Source organism: Artemia sp. Qi Xiang Cuo, chromosome 6 (genome assembly GCF_049724085.1).
Source record: "Artemia sp. Qi Xiang Cuo chromosome 6, ASM4972408v1, whole genome shotgun sequence".
NCBI lineage: Eukaryota > Metazoa > Arthropoda > Branchiopoda > Anostraca > Artemiidae > Artemia > Artemia sp. Qi Xiang Cuo.
Genome location: NC_142799.1, coordinates 9,645,377 through 9,661,086, shown reverse-complemented (window position 1 = coordinate 9,661,086; position 15,710 = coordinate 9,645,377). Strand labels below are relative to the sequence as shown.

General features: G+C 35.4%; 1 protein-coding gene across 1 annotated transcript in view; it reads left to right on the top strand.

Annotated features, from left to right (window-relative positions):
* LOC148950848 (dynein axonemal heavy chain 3-like) overlaps positions 1-14,136 on the top strand; it is a 45,133-nt gene extending 30,997 nt beyond the window's left edge. The window contains exons 5-8 of the mRNA XM_089090929.1: positions 394-582; positions 7,231-7,437; positions 9,352-9,550; positions 13,937-14,136. Coding sequence (XP_088947055.1) covers positions 394-582; positions 7,231-7,437; positions 9,352-9,550; positions 13,937-13,956 — 615 coding nt within the window. The 3' untranslated portion in view covers positions 13,957-14,136. The remainder of the gene's footprint in view (positions 1-393; positions 583-7,230; positions 7,438-9,351; positions 9,551-13,936) is intronic.
* The last annotated feature ends 1,574 nt before the right edge of the window (positions 14,137-15,710 follow it).

Below are 15,710 nucleotides of genomic sequence, written 5' to 3'. Positions count from 1 at the left end.
CTTTAGTTATATGTCTATTTTATTAAGCATAACAAGAGGAATATCATTCCAGGTGGTGAGAGAAGAGTGGAAATTAATGTTAAGAGGTTTTGGTTTGGCAGTTGTGTAAATCGAGGAGGACGTATGTCCCCTTTTTATTTCGAGAAACGCCCTTTTGGAGAGGATCATTTTCATTGAAAAACACATTTGTTGGTATTTTTTTTCAGAAAATAGAAAAAAAAAATTTCCTCTCCCCCTGGATTTTGAAAAATTCAGCTCGACTCCTCCCTTAAATTTTTTGAGTTAAAGCAACAGTGATTTAGCTCATTTCTGAAGTACCAAATGAGGCAGTGGAAACATGTTTTAGTTACACTTTTGTTTACTTTACTAATACTGTGACATATTTAATTTCAGGCGATTAGAGAAAGCTGGGAGACGTCACATTCTGTGTTTAACACTATAAAACATTTTGGTCTTGGACTAAACACAGTTGTTGGTCAGAGTATTGTTGAAACACATCAAATGGGATTTGTTATCATGCTTGCCAAAGAGATACAAGTACTGACTAGCTCAATGGTTCCACGTAATCGGCAGCTGGAAAAGGTTTTTGGCAACATTTGTTTCTCATAACCAAAAGGCTAAACATATTGCATTGGTTATCTTAGCTTGCTTTCAAGGAGTCTATTTTAAGGAAGACCCCTCTTTATCAATTGATTAAACATCAAAAAAGGTTTTATGACAATTTGGGCCATTTACTCATCTTCTTTTTAAAATAAACATCAATCATTTTTATGGTATATAATTACTCTTTTCTGCCCTTAAAAAAAGTTTTCACGTTTTCTCTAGCTAGAACCTTACAAGTCATTGGATAAATAAAAACAAAATGTTTCAACTGGAAGTAAGGAGCAACATTAAAACTTAAAACGAACAGAAACTATTACGTGTATGTGGGGGGGGGGTCACCCTCTCGTCAATACCTCGCTCTTTACCCTACAGTTCGAAATTGCCCCACTTATTTGAGAATGACTCCTGAATCACAAATGCCATTTAATTAGAAGGAATAGCTCTTTTAAAATTACTAAAAAGAAACTTTAGCGTAAAGAGAGAGGTATTGACGAGGGGATGACAAATCCTCCCATGTAACCCATGGGAGGATTCATTTTATTTTATGACACGTTCTAATATAAATTACAAAAGAAATATAATGTCAAAAGATAACTAAAAGAAAACTGAAATAAAAAAAATCGTATCGTAATACAGACACAATAATCACACAATACTGAAAGTGACAAATAAAACTAAAATGAAATTAATCATAGGCAGCGCTGCCTAAGCAAAGAACGATGTTGGCACAGTATATTTTGTATTTATTTATATTTTTTTTTTGTCTAGACCAGGGCACTTCATATCGAAGGAGTTGTCGTAGAAACTTCGAAAAGGAATCATTCGAGTGGACATTCAAAGGGCTAGTGGCCTTTTTAATAGTCAAATGTGATTGGAGGGCAACTAACCCCCCTCCGCGCCCACCATTTCCTCAAACAGATTCAATCAAAACTTTGAAATAGGCATTTTCTTCAACGCAGTTGAATGGTCTGTAAATTATGTCTTTGAGGAGGACACTCCCCCACAGCCGTCAGGGCAAGGGTTGTAAGTTATGCCCTGGGGACATATAAGGTTTTCATAGAAAGTGTTGTCGTAAAACTTCAAAAAGGGCTCACTCGATTGGGAATTGAAAGGGCCAGTGCCCTCTTTTATAGATAAAAGTAATTAGAGGGCAACTAACCCCCCTCTCACGCCGACCATTTTCCCAAACGCATGCAATCAAAATTTTGAGATATACATTATGTTCAACGTAGTTAAAACTTATGGAAATTAGGTCTTTGAGGATGATAACCCCCATTAGAGCCCTCAGAGCAAGGGTTGTAAGTTTTACCCTTGGGGCATATAAGGTTCTTATAGAAAGCGTTGCCGTAGAAACTTCAAAAAAGCTAATCTGATTGGAAATTGAAAGGGCTAGTGCCCTTTTAATAGTCGAAAGTGATTGGAGAACAACTAACCCCCCTCTCACGCCAACCCTTTCACCAAACATATCTAATAAAAATCTTGAGATAGGTATTTTGTTAAATGTAGTTCAAAATTCTGGAAATTATGTCTTTGAGGATGAAAAACCCCCCAAGCCCTCAGGGCAAGGGCTGCAAGATATGCTTTGTGGGCATATAAGGTTTTAATAGAAAGTGTTTTCGTAGATACTTCAAAAATGGTCTCATTCAATTGAAAATGCAAAGGGCAAGTGGCCGTTTTAATGCTCGAAACTAATTGGAGGGCAACAAACCCCACTCTCACACCCACTATTTTCCCAAACACATTTTATCAAAATTTTGAGATAGACATTTTGTTCAATGTAGTTGAAAGGTCCGGAATTTATGTCTTTGAGGATGAAACTTCCCCTACAACCCTCAGGTCAAGGGTTGTAATTTATGCCCTGGGGGAATAAAAGGTTTTTATAGAAAGCGTTGTCGTAAAAACATCAAAAAGGGCTCACTCGATTGGAAATTGAAAGGGCTAGTGGCCTTTTTAAGTGTTAAAAATAATTGGAGTGCAAATAACCCCCTCTCACGCCCAAAATTTCCCTAAACACATGCAATCAAAATTTTGAGATATTCATTTTGTTCAACGTAGTTAAAAGTTCGTTTTAAGTTAAAGTTCGTAGTTACAAGGTTTTATTGAAAATGTTGTCGCAGAAACATAAAAACTGAATTGAAATTGAAAGGGCTAGTTCCCTTTTTAATATTCGAAAGTGATTGGAGATCAACTAACCTCCCTCTCACGCCTATCATTTCCTCAAACATATCCAGTTAAAATTTTGAGATAGGTATTTTCTTCAACGTAGTTGAAAGTTCTGAAAAATATGTCTTTCAGGATAACAAAACCCCCAAACCCCCTCTGGCAAGGGTTGGAAGTTATGCCCTGGGGGCATATAAGGTTTTTATAGAAAGCGTTTTCGTAGAGTCTTTAAAAAGGGCTCATTCGGTTGGTAATTGAAAGGGCTAGTGTACTTTTTAATAGTCGAAACTGATAAGAGGGCAACTAACCTCCCTCTCACACCCACAATTTCAGCAAACACATTCAATCAAATTTTAAGATATCCATTTTGTTCAACGTAGATGAAATATCTGGAAATTAGGTCTTTGATGATGATAACCCCCCACACCCTTAGGGCAAGGGTTGTAAGCTATGCCCTGGGGGAATATAAGGTTTTTATAGAGAGTGTTGTCATAAAAACTTCAAAATTTTCGAAGGGCTAGTGCCCTTTTTAATAGTCAAAAGTGATTGGAGGAAAACTAACACCCCTCCCACGCCCACCATTTCCGCAAACACATAGAATAAAAATTTTGAGATAGCCATTTTGTTCAACGTTGTTGAAAAGTCAAGAAATTATGTTTTTGAGAATAACACTCCTCCCCCAATCCCCCAACCCTCTGCGCAAGGCTTTTAAGTTATACCCTGGGGGCATATAAGGTGTTATAGAAAGCGTCGTCGTACAAACTTCAAAAATGGCTCATTCAATTATAAATTGAAGGGATAGTGCCATATTGAATAGTCGAAAGTGATTGGAGGACAACTAACTCCCCTCTCAAGCCCGCCATTTTCCCAAATACATCCAATAAAAATTTTGAGATGGACATATTGTTCAACGTAGTTGAAAGTTTCGGAAATTAAGTCTTTGCCAGCGTTGTCGTAGAAACTAAAAAAAGCGCTCTTTTATTTGGTAATTGAGGGGTCTAGTGTCATTATTAATGGCCAAAAGCGATCGGAGGGAGAATGCCCCGCCCCCCACGCCCATCATTTCCCAAAACACTTCCGATCAACATTTTGATAGAGCCATTTTCTTGAACGTAGTTGAAGGGTCCGGAAATTACGATTGTAAGTATGACAACCCACCACAGCCCTCAAAGCTAAAGTTGTTAGTTGTTCCCCGGGGGTATATAATTTCGTATAGAAAGTGTTGTCGTAAAAACTTCAAAAAGAGCTCTTTCGATTGGAAATTGAGAGCGCTATTGCCCTTTTAATAGTCAAAAGTAATCGGAGGGAGTATCGCCCCCCATGCCCATTATTTCCCCAGACATTTCCGATAAACATTTTGATATGGCCGTGTTGTTCAAAGTAGTTGAAAGGTCTGGAAATTATGTCTTTGAGTATGACAACCCTCCTCCCAGAGCCCTCAGGACAAGGGTTTTAAGTTATGGTCTTGGGGCATATAAGGTTTTTATAGAAAGTTTTGTCTTAGAAGCTTCAAAAAGGGCTCCTTCAGCTGGAAATTCAGAGGACTAGTGCCTTTTTTATTAGTCGAAAGTGATCAGAGGGCGAATGGCCCCCTCCACGCCTATTTTTCCCCAAACGCTTCCAATCCAAATTTTGATATAGCCATTTTGTTCAATCCATCAGAAAGGTCTGGAAATTATATCTTTATGGATAACAAATCCCCCCAGCCCTCGCGGCAAGGGTTGTAAGTTATGCCTTGGGGACATATAGGGTATTTATAGAAAGTCTGGTCATATAAACTTCGAAGGGGGCTCATTGGATTGGTATTCAGACGCTCTAGTGCTCTTTTTAAGAGGCAAAGTGATCAGAGGGCAGCTACCCTCTCCCCTACACACACGTCGCTTTGTCCTGAAATGCGTCTAATAGAAGTATTGAGATTGCCATTCTTTTCAAAATAATCTAAATATCATTTAACAAGGCTTTTGGGGTTGAAAAAAATAAACAGAGATTAGGGGTAAGGGTTGTAAGTTATGCCCAGCGGGCTCTTAAGGTTTTTATGGAAGGGATGGTTGTGTAACTTCAGAAGAGGCTCAGTCTTTCTCCCTGAATAAGACTAAGTCAATATAAAACGACCAGAAATTAATCAAAAAAACTTTTTGGACAAAATAAATTTTTCTAAAAAAAATTAAAGAACTCTATTAAACCAAAAATGAACAAAAATAGAATCAAATAATAAACCAAGCATAGAACTACCACAAATCAGTATTAATAAATAAATGAAACCCCCAAAAAAAACAGAAATTAAAATAGGTCAGACTCAGAACGAGGAGAAATTAATCTGAGTAGGGTTCTAAACCCTATGCTTTCTAAATGCCAGAATATAATTTGTACTTTACTGAAAAAAAAATTCTTTTAAATGTTTTCACTTTTATAACTTTAAGAAATCAAAAATTAATTGAGATTTTATGGAATAAATATCAGCGTATGTATATTAAACTGAGAATGCACATTTTTCAGTAAATTCCTTTGAATTTTTTTCAGTAAAGTACAAATTATATTCTGGCTTATAGTAAGCATAGGGTTTAGAACCCTACTCAGCTTAATTTATGCTCGTTTTGAGTTTGACTTATTTTAATTTCTGTTTGTTTTGGGTTTCATTTATTTATTGATACTGATTTGTGGTAGTTGTATGCTTGGTAGATTATTTGATTCTATTTTTGTTCATTTTTGGTTTAATGGAGTTCTTTACTTTTTTTGGAAAAACTTATTTTGTTCAAAAAGTTTTTTTTATCAATAACATAGTAACACGTGGAATTCGACAAATTAAATGAACACCATGGGTGTCCATTGATTCGGTTATTATATGCTTCAATGCAGGTCATGATAGCAGCATTAGCGTCTATGATGCGGTACATCTAAGTGGCCTAAATGTTTTAGTAGCCCGAATGGCTCTAAGGGCCTAATATTAAGCGTTTGGTAGTAAATTTCCTATTGATTCATGCCGCTTATAAGCAATAAGGGGCATCAATATAATTATGTAAAAGGATGGTTTCACATAAAGAATAGCTTATAGCTTTAGTATAATCTTGAGCCGTGCAAACTGACTCTTGACCTATATAAATTTTATTTATGACTCATCTTAATCTATTGACCTTGAAGCAACACTTGCTGCTTTAAACTTTCGTGTTGCTGTTTTTGTTTGCTTTTTGGTCTTAATCCTTATTCTGCTTGTTTTTTGTTTCTTTACACTGACATGCTCATGTTAGCTCTAGCTATTGTAGTGAATAAATATATTCTATTCTATTGTTCAACAGCAACAGTAGCAACAGCTTAGTTAAAAAAAAGTATAAATATATAATTTATAAAAGTGAAAAATAGTTTAAAGCTTTGGTAAAAATAGCAGTGTCATAATTACGAACTATTAACTCCGATTACAGGTTTGGCTTTCTGAAACTTCAGTTGGCCAGGACTGAGCAATTTATTTTATATTAAACACATCCAGCAAAACTGATTTTTTACACATCATGATCTTCGAATGCCTCCTTCTTTCAATTTACTCATTTAAAATGGAATGAATTCGTCTAATAAATAAGAATATTCACGGAAGAATCATGACTACATTGGCACACCAGCCTTACTTCTTTAAATAACGTCTAGCTCTTGCTATGAGGTCGCAGCTACCGTTCCGGCTGCTGCAGCAACTAACTTTTGATATTCTCTGGGGAAAATGGAGGCTACCTGACTTAGCCAGCCTTCAGTAGCTTTGAAGGTTTGAAAGTTAAAATATTATGCAACTTCTGCCATTAAAAAAAAACAACTATTTTTATTCTTGTTTTACCTTCTTCCCACTCTTTATATTTGGTCTTCAGTGGCGGATCCAGGGGGAGGAGGCTCCCCCCCTAACATGGTTTAAAGCAGTGTAATTTACCTAATTAACACAAGTTTGCGTTAATTAAACTTGCTCCTAACGCAAGTTTATCGGATCAACCTATTTTGCTCCTCCCCCCTAAAAAAATCCTGGATCCATCCCTCCTGGTCTTAGATTAGTTTTGGCATAGGCACTGTTGCAAATCACATAAATACAAACAAACTTAGCTAGATATTTTTATCTTTAAAATCATTTTTAGGGAGGGGGGTGAAATATCATTTGGACTGCCGTAACACCGGATATATTCTTGACCAGCGGATTAAGCGTGCCTAAAAGAAAAAATTCAGATCGCCCCCGGTAATTTGTATTGAAATACTAAGACTAAAATAAAACAACATGAACAATGTCAATGTCAAAATACAAAGATATCAAAATGAAAATGAGCTTAAGATGAATTTAAAATTACAACTTCGCAACTTTAAAGAGAATATTTGAATTAAAATTTTTTGACAAATTTATAATTCACCTTAAATTTATAATTCAACTTCGCCAACAGGAAGAGGGGGGGAGATTCGTTCTTTTTATAAGCTACTTACCGAATATAACATTTTGTATTTCAGGATCCTGTTGCAGCCATATTTGGTCAAGCCTTCATTGGCAAAAAAGATAAAACAATACTAAGTTGTTTTGAATATGCTGGTCCTAATACACCTATTTTACTAATAGTCAACGACAAAGGAAATCCATCTAAATTAGTGAGAGAAGCAGCGAATATGCGCAATTTGAAGTGTGCAGATATCCATTTTGTATATCTTGGAGAAAATCAGGTATGGAAATGAAAGCCAAATAACCCAACCAATCTCTCATTGTTTTGTCGAATTTTGAGCAAGTAAAAGGATTATAACACCTGATTGGCTCATGAGTATGTAAATTTAAGCCAGCGAAAAGAAAAAAACGTCCTTGAGTCACATTTTTTCTACAATTAAATTCTCTGTTTCTCTATGATTCAATCCCAGCGCCCCCCTGCTCTGAGTGTTGAAAATGATTTCACGACATTATTTTAGGGTTTTTTTCTTGTCCCAAACTATTTTTTTTTATCATGAACCGCTTAGAGACCAATTTGATCAACTTGGAGAAAGTTCAAATAGAATCATTACTGATATTGATATTAGCGCTTAAACTACAAACTGACAAAAATATCCAGAACTTTTTTTTTCTTATAGCCTTGACTTTGAAGACATTTCTTCATCTTAATTGGCTTTATAAATATCATGTAAAATACACTGGCCTAACTATTATTGCTTTGTCTAATTTTGATCAAACAAAAGGATTGCAACACCTGATCGGCTCGTTTGTCTGCAAGTTAACGCCAGTGAAAAGAACGAAACCTGTTTGAGTCACATTTTTTTTACAAGTAAATTCGTTGTTTCTTTATGATTCAATCCCAGTGCCTCCCTGCTCTGAGGGTTGAAAACAATTTCACGACGTTATTTTTTTTTCATATCCCAAAACTAATTTGATCAACTTGGAGAAAGTTCGAACAGAATCATTATTGATATTGATATTAGTGCGTCAAGTTTAAATTGAAAAAAATTTCCAGAGCTTTTTTTCTTATAGCCTTGACCTTGAAGAAATTACTCAATCTTAATTGACTTAAGGAATATTGTGCCGAATAAGCTAGCCCACCTCTCTTTGCTTTGTCGAATTTTGAGCAAATTAAAGAATTTTTAAGACCTGATTGGTTCGTTTGTTACAAATTTTACAAGCTAGTAATAGGAACAAAATGACTTTGAGTCACAACATTTCTTACAAGTAAATTCTCTGTTTTTCTCTGTGATTCAAAACTATTGCCCCCTAATCTCAGGGTTTAGTGCGACTTTGCTACATTATTTTTGTTTTTTTTTATCATACTTCTACTTTAATTATCTTAAAATATTTCTTATTATGAACCGTCCAGAGACCAATTTGATCTACTTGGTTTAAACAGAAGATTCACTACTAATATTGATAGTAATTAAATAAAAAAAACGAGTTTTTTCAACTGAAAGTAAGGAGCAACATTAAAACTTAAAACTAACAGAAATTATTACGCATATAAAACAGGTTGCCCCCTACTCAACACATCGCTCTTTAAGCTAAAGTTTTTTAGGACTTTTAGAAAATCTTCTTATTGTCCTAATTAAATGGCCCTTGTGTTTCAGGAGTCATTATTACAGAATTGGGATAAAATTCAAACTTTATCGTAAAGAGTGAGGTGTTGAGGAGGAGGTAACCCCCTTAATATGCGTGATAATATCTGTTCGTTTTAAGCTTTAATGTTGGTCGTTACTTTCAGTTGAATTTTTTTTTTTATTTAATTTCAGATCGTTTTTTAAATAATACCAGGAAAGATCACGAGGAGCGACTTGAAGAAAACTACAACTTCTTGGGAGGGTGTAAATAGAAAATCTATGAATACATTAGGATGGAGGAGGAGCGTAAGGAGTTCTGTGCCTCCGGAGGCTCGGTGCTGCAGTGAGTTGTTAGTAGTAGTAAAATCATTTATTTGTGAGCCTTCGGAGCTCTGTTGGCCTCTTGGGGTTCGGGGCTACAGGGAGTGCCCCGATATGTAGTTTGAATGGGATGGGGGGGGGGGGTATCAAAAAGTGTACAAAAAATATCAGGCAAATTTTGTTTATAACTAATATTTTACGTTTATGATTAGTGTTTAAGATTAATAACTATGGATATTAAAATTCTAGGAGAAGGCAGCAAGTGATGCAATTTCACTTTGCAAGGCAGAAGGAGGTTGGGTGGTCCTAACTGAATGTCATCTGATGTCTCATTGGACTTGTCGGATATTAGACCTTGTTATCAACCGTCAAGATTTGAGTCAAGATTTCCAACTAATAATTTCAACTCGAGCCACCCACCAATTTCCAAGGACAGTACTACTAAAAAGTTTGTGCGATTTTTTCTTAGATTAATTACGGTGAAAAGCAACTACAATTAATTGCGGTAAAAAGCTTTACGGTACAAACCAATGTGCAAGAAACTAAAACGTAACTCATTCATTAAAAATGTTTGCTAAAATTTTCAAAGAAAACTATCTTGTATTGTATTAACTATGTCAGGGGTTTTGCTTCTTTCACCTTTCTTGTTTTCTTCTTGTCTTTTTTCTTATTTTTTCTGTATCTATATTCGTCAAATTGACAAAAGATTGTCCTTATCGGCCAAACGTCAAGGACTAAATAAAAAGCAGATCTTCCTTGGTTGATGTGAGAAGATGTCTCAAAGAAAGATTTAAGCAAAATGGGAACTACCTAAGAGGGTTTTCAAAGGAAGACTTTGAATAGATTGGGATGGAGGAAGAGCCTGTGTAGCTGTGTTTACCCCAGGCAGCTTTGTGCTGAGGTGAGTTGTTAGTAGTAGTAGTAATACTAGCATAGTCGTCAAAATCTAGATGAGTTTACTGTACTGTGCCTCTAGTTCACAGCAAATGATCACAAACTCTTTTCAATTTTACAAATCAATTCGAATTATAATTCGAATTGCAGCCTCGAGTGCAGCCTCTTTTATGCTGAGGAATAAAGTGGGAAGCAAAAAATTAACGTCGTGCAGATTGTTTGAAATTTGCCGAGTTTATCGCCTCACATATAAACCTCTTCTTTTCGTAAATGTTTGTAATAACTCACAAGTGTAGATGTTGCAAAAACGTACTTTATCCAACAATAGCATAAATAGAAAAAAAAACAATTGTGTCACTGCACCTGAGACACCATGATTTGAAATTCAGAAAAGGGCATACATAATTGAAATAGTAATGACTTGTTTTGCTGCCGTTCAGTGGTATCAATTCATAAGAATTTAGTGGAGTTGGTGTGGGAGTTAATTTATTTTTCAGAATCAAAGGGAGATAAATTAAAAGGGGTTAAATTAAAAGGGAGATAAATAAAATAGGGAGATAAAAACCTTGATTCTAAAATATTGCAAGGGAGGGGTATTTTACTTCGACTAGACAATTTAGTTCACATATAAAAGGACAAAGAAGAGACGAAGCAAGTATAGAAAGAAACAAACAGCCATAATTCTTAAATTCTAAAATTTAGTAAAATGGCCGTTGTGGTAAAAGATCACATCTCTTTTTATCATAAACTGGTGTATAACCATAATACTGAATCTTGTTTCAAATCAGTTGGACCAATGGACAGCTTTCCAAAATCTGAGTGTATATAATGGAGCGTACAACTTTCGTTGCTCTTGTGATAAATCTTATACTTGCCGAACTTACCAGCAGTTCGTCGAACGATTTATTGAATATCATAGTTCCATCAATAAAGCTTCCAAATTTTAAAAAAGGCTATTGAAACTTTTATTCATGCAGTGGCAGACAATATTTTTGTTCGTTCTGGCCATTTTGTGCAGCTTGACGAAGCGATGACCATTTCTAATAGCTAACCAACTGAATTTTGTCCAGTTGGTTACGGAAGTCATAGGAAAAAAGAAGCAAATTTCACATATTTGGCAACTAAAAGATGTACCAGCAGAGCCGTAAAAAGGGGAAGGGGGCAACTTGGGGAGCCGTCGTGGGTGCCATAGCTTGGGGTGAAGGGCGCCACGGAAGGGGGGTCTCCCCCAAAAAAATCATTTTGATAAAGCTTTTTTTTACTTATATTTGAGTCGGGAGGGGACGCTGTAATTATATTTTCCCCCGGTGCCGTCAAACCTATGAACAGCTCTGTATACCAAGGGTCTAAAGATAGATTCAATTTACGATTCTACCTAAATCAATGAATTAAATCTGTCATGCAAATCACCAAAGGATTAAATTAATTAAAAAACCTGAATAAAAAGCTGATGTTAAAATAATCATCGCTGCCTCTGTGTTGTAATAGTAAGTCATTGACTGTAGGTTACATTTGTTACTTTGGGTTTTTGTGGGAGTAAGCGCAAGTTTCGAGAGTATTAAAGGTTTTTTATGTTCGCTGGAATGACCTCGAGTGTCCTCTCTTAATCGCTTTCCACTCTCTCTGGTCTAAAACTTACCATCTCATCCATCAAATTCTTCTCAACTTCTCAAAAAACAAAAACAAAAAAAAAACACTGTGCCTCGGCAATTCAACTTGTTAAATCTTTGCTACAGTACATTTTACTAATAATACTATCTAGGTAAGTGCACTTGCCCAATTCTCTCAGAACCTAAACCACTGCTTTATCCCCATTATATAAAGTTGAAGTGACTTGGTCTTCTTAACATTAATTTAAAACCTACCTTCGACTCTCAAAACTCCTAAGTAATATATCCCTCCCTAACACTTTTACTTAGCAACCTCAAATTATCTCCAAAATCTAATTTTAGAAGAATTATACTTTCATGTTCAACATCATGATCTCTATCAGCCTTTACATTATTCGTTTGTACAAAATCGATAAAAATAATAAAGTAACAACAAGGACAAGACATGATCTGGCTTAACTCCCTCTTCGAGACTACACCAACTACTAACCTCACATTCCCCTTATTCACTTGGAACTTTCTTTACTCACTAGTACCAAATCGACCAAAACATAACAAGGACAAGACACGATCCTGTTTAACTCCTGACTCTACATTGAGCTACATCTCATGCATTTATATTTAAATCTATGGATTTCTATATACATCTGTGCATTTCTATATGTATTTCGACGTACTTATTAAAGGAACAGTATAATCACGAAAGCTTCACAAAAAAATTTGATTTGTACCCATTTTTCTTCGATTTAAATAATTGACCTATTGTCTCCTAGCATAGGAGTTGCAGCGAGCAATGGTCATAACGGTGTCTGTTCAATATGGATGCACCATCATGTCACCTTATCTACTTTTCTGTTTTTCCTAAGCACCAAATGTGCCATCCACATCCCTGATTTCAGATACGTTTGAATTACTTGGGTTTTAAAATTAGTAAGCTGCTACCTCGACTTCAGAGGGGAGAAACCGCCCAGGGTACCGAAGAACTCACTTTTATTTCAGACTTTTCTCACTACACTGCCCATCTGTAAATGTTTTAAATGCAGTTTCTCCTATTATTATAATCAATTTTCTTCCCACCAAAGTCAAGCTAAAACCTCTATGATTAAAACATCCATTTCAATATATTCACTAGTTACTTCGCTTTTATCAAACATCATATTCATAGTTTTTTTATGTCTCATCTCTAACTTTGCATCAACCATGTTTCAAAAGCTCATTTACCATACTACTAGAAACTTTGACCTATGTTTCCTCCTTCCATCTATTACCATCTCTGGCTTGTTTTTAGTAAATAAATATTCCTTTGCTCCTACATTATCAAAATTGCTCTCATATTCTTAAAATATCGTTTCCCTCACGTTTAAATTTCCCTCAAAATGTTCAACTCATTTTTTTTTGCAGTAATGGAGGCCCTGTTTATATCTTTAAATGGGACTAGTGGGATCGACTAATCCCCTAATAGCTTCAGTTGCTTAAAGGCTTTGTACAGTCCTGGGGACGCTTTGTTCACCACGTGGTTTTCAGCAGATTATGAGCGGTCGATGTTCTGCGCATAAATTCCGATTCATTACATTGTCACGCCTGCGAGCATCAATACACATTGGCAACCCATGATGGAAGAAACGTAACAAAAGGAGGTCATCCACCCGAAAAAGCCTACCAAAACAAGCAAAGGCTTTATAAATAGGTCATTACACAGAATCCAGTGCAGTACTCTGTTGTTAGATAGCCTTTAATTTCCACGAGCATGTCTCTCCTTGTGCTCATCCAGCAAGGAAGTTCGCAGTCACGGATGTGTGATCGCAAACTTCTGTTATATCCATCCCATCACACAATCAAGTTTTTCTCCTTTAGATATAGGGATGTAAAATAGAATTCAAAGATAGGATTGGAGGATGGGGATAGTATCAAGGAGCGCAGCCTTTGATTTATTTAGCCTCCACACTTTTAATTCTTAAATATCATATTTAAGAGCTGATTTTCACGAGACCTGGATGAATTAGGGAAGTGGAACTTATATAACTATTAGCATTATTTAAGCGAAATCTATAGAAAGGAAGGATCTCCACGTCTAAATTATTTAATTTTCCTAAGTTTAATCATATCTAATTAGGACATTGTTAGACGAAAAATGTTCGTTTATTCATTTTCTGTATTAAATTATACAGCCTCTGATCAAGAACGGGCCTGCTTCCTTTCTTTTAGAGATAAAAATAGATAATAGTGACATCAGAGGTAGCTGCAATCTATTGACGAGCGATGAAAATTAGATACAAAAAGAACTATAACGTGTCTCATTTCCTACACCTAATATGTTTCTTTTAATTTAGGTTTGAAGTTTTGCATATAGTTGACCAAATCAATTCAGAACTCACCTATTGATCTCAACTTCTGGAAACCATTTTCTGGAAACTTCTTCTGGAAATCAACTTCTGGAAATCAATTTCTGGAAACCACTTTGAATTCGAGCACAGTGCTAATAAATTTGATACTTTGTTTTAGCTTTGAAATATGGTAACTAATTTCGCCGTTTATGTTTTTAATTCTGATATTAAAAAAATTCCAAACACACATCTCGTCATCCATTTTTTTTTTTTTTAAGTCAATAGTGAGGAAATATAACACATACTATCATAAAAAGGCCTGAAATTCGTGGGCATGAAGACCTTCTTCCTACACTCAGTAACTGCCTGTAATGAAGTTTTAATATTTTTAGTAAGATGTATTTTCATGATAGACTGAATTTTAATCAATCAATTGATTTAGCTTTTTACGGTGGTTGCATGAGATGAGTAGAAGAGGATTGTAAAAAAATTTCATTTTTTTATCATAGCTGCTCGGCGAGGGATAATGTACGCATTGATTTGTTTCATCAGTATTAGTTACGTAGTTAGTTCATGCTAATATCCTTCATCGAGGACATTTTTATTTTATTGGCCCGCTTCTAGGAAAACTTGTTTCCTAGAAAACCGATAGGAATTTTTAACATCCCCAAGGAGGGAATATTGACCAGTATAGAAATCATTATCTTGCACTTATGCCTAATTTTTTTTCTTTGATGCCACTCTAATTAATGTGAATTGTTGGCTTGATAATTCTGTCTTCAATTTTTAGCTGACTTTTGCAGAGGAAGTGTAAGGGGTCTTTTTTATACTTTAGGACTTTTTTTTTACTTGTGCGCTCAGAGATCAGACATGGGATACTTTGCCTTTCAGGATATTATACTTATGAGAAGGGACAGACAGTCTCTTCAGTGGCGCTAATTCACAAAATTTAGGGAGGGAAAACATTTTTCAATGTCTAGGGGGTGGCAAATTTGTTGTTTTATCCAACTTTTTCATTAAAAATACCCAGAAAAAGACACTTTTAAAATGAAAGTACCCCACCAAAGGTATTTTTTTAATCATAGGGGGGTGATGAATCTAGATTTCTCTTAAGTTGACGCCACTGGTTGTCTTCTTTAAGAGCGGCTGATGGAATACTTGTTATACCCGGATTATATACTAATACCTCCTGCTATGGACAAAATTTTTTCTTATTCAGAACTAAAATGTCATTAAAGGACAACGGTTATCAAAGACAGACTCTGAATTACAAAGAGGATGACAGCAAGAAGAGTAAAGCTTACACGCCAAATCGCTACTGAAACAGCTTTTTAGAAAGTACTTCTATTCTTGCTGTCGTCTTCTTCTGATGAAATTTTTATTTATCGGGATTTTTTCATTAAAAGAAGCAAAAAAAGAGGTGACAATAGCAGGAAACAAGAGGATAAGTTGTTTGTGGCCTTTTTAGACTTAAAAGGTGTTTTCGATAGTTTAAATAGGGAAATTCTTATGCATTGTTTGATTAATTTAGGATTACCGTGTCAGTTTGTGCAAATTTTCTTACAAATGTATTTGACGGTAAAGTTTGTAGTGCAGGCTGGTAAGGAAAAATCTAGGGAAATATTTAGCAGGCTAAGGATAAAACAAGGTTGTACTTTGTCACCGAAGTTATTTTCGTTGTATATTAATGACATTGAAAGCTATTAAAGGAAAAGGAAAGTAAGTGAATTGCAATTATTTGATAAAAAATGTCAGCTCTTTTCTACGCCAATTATATAGT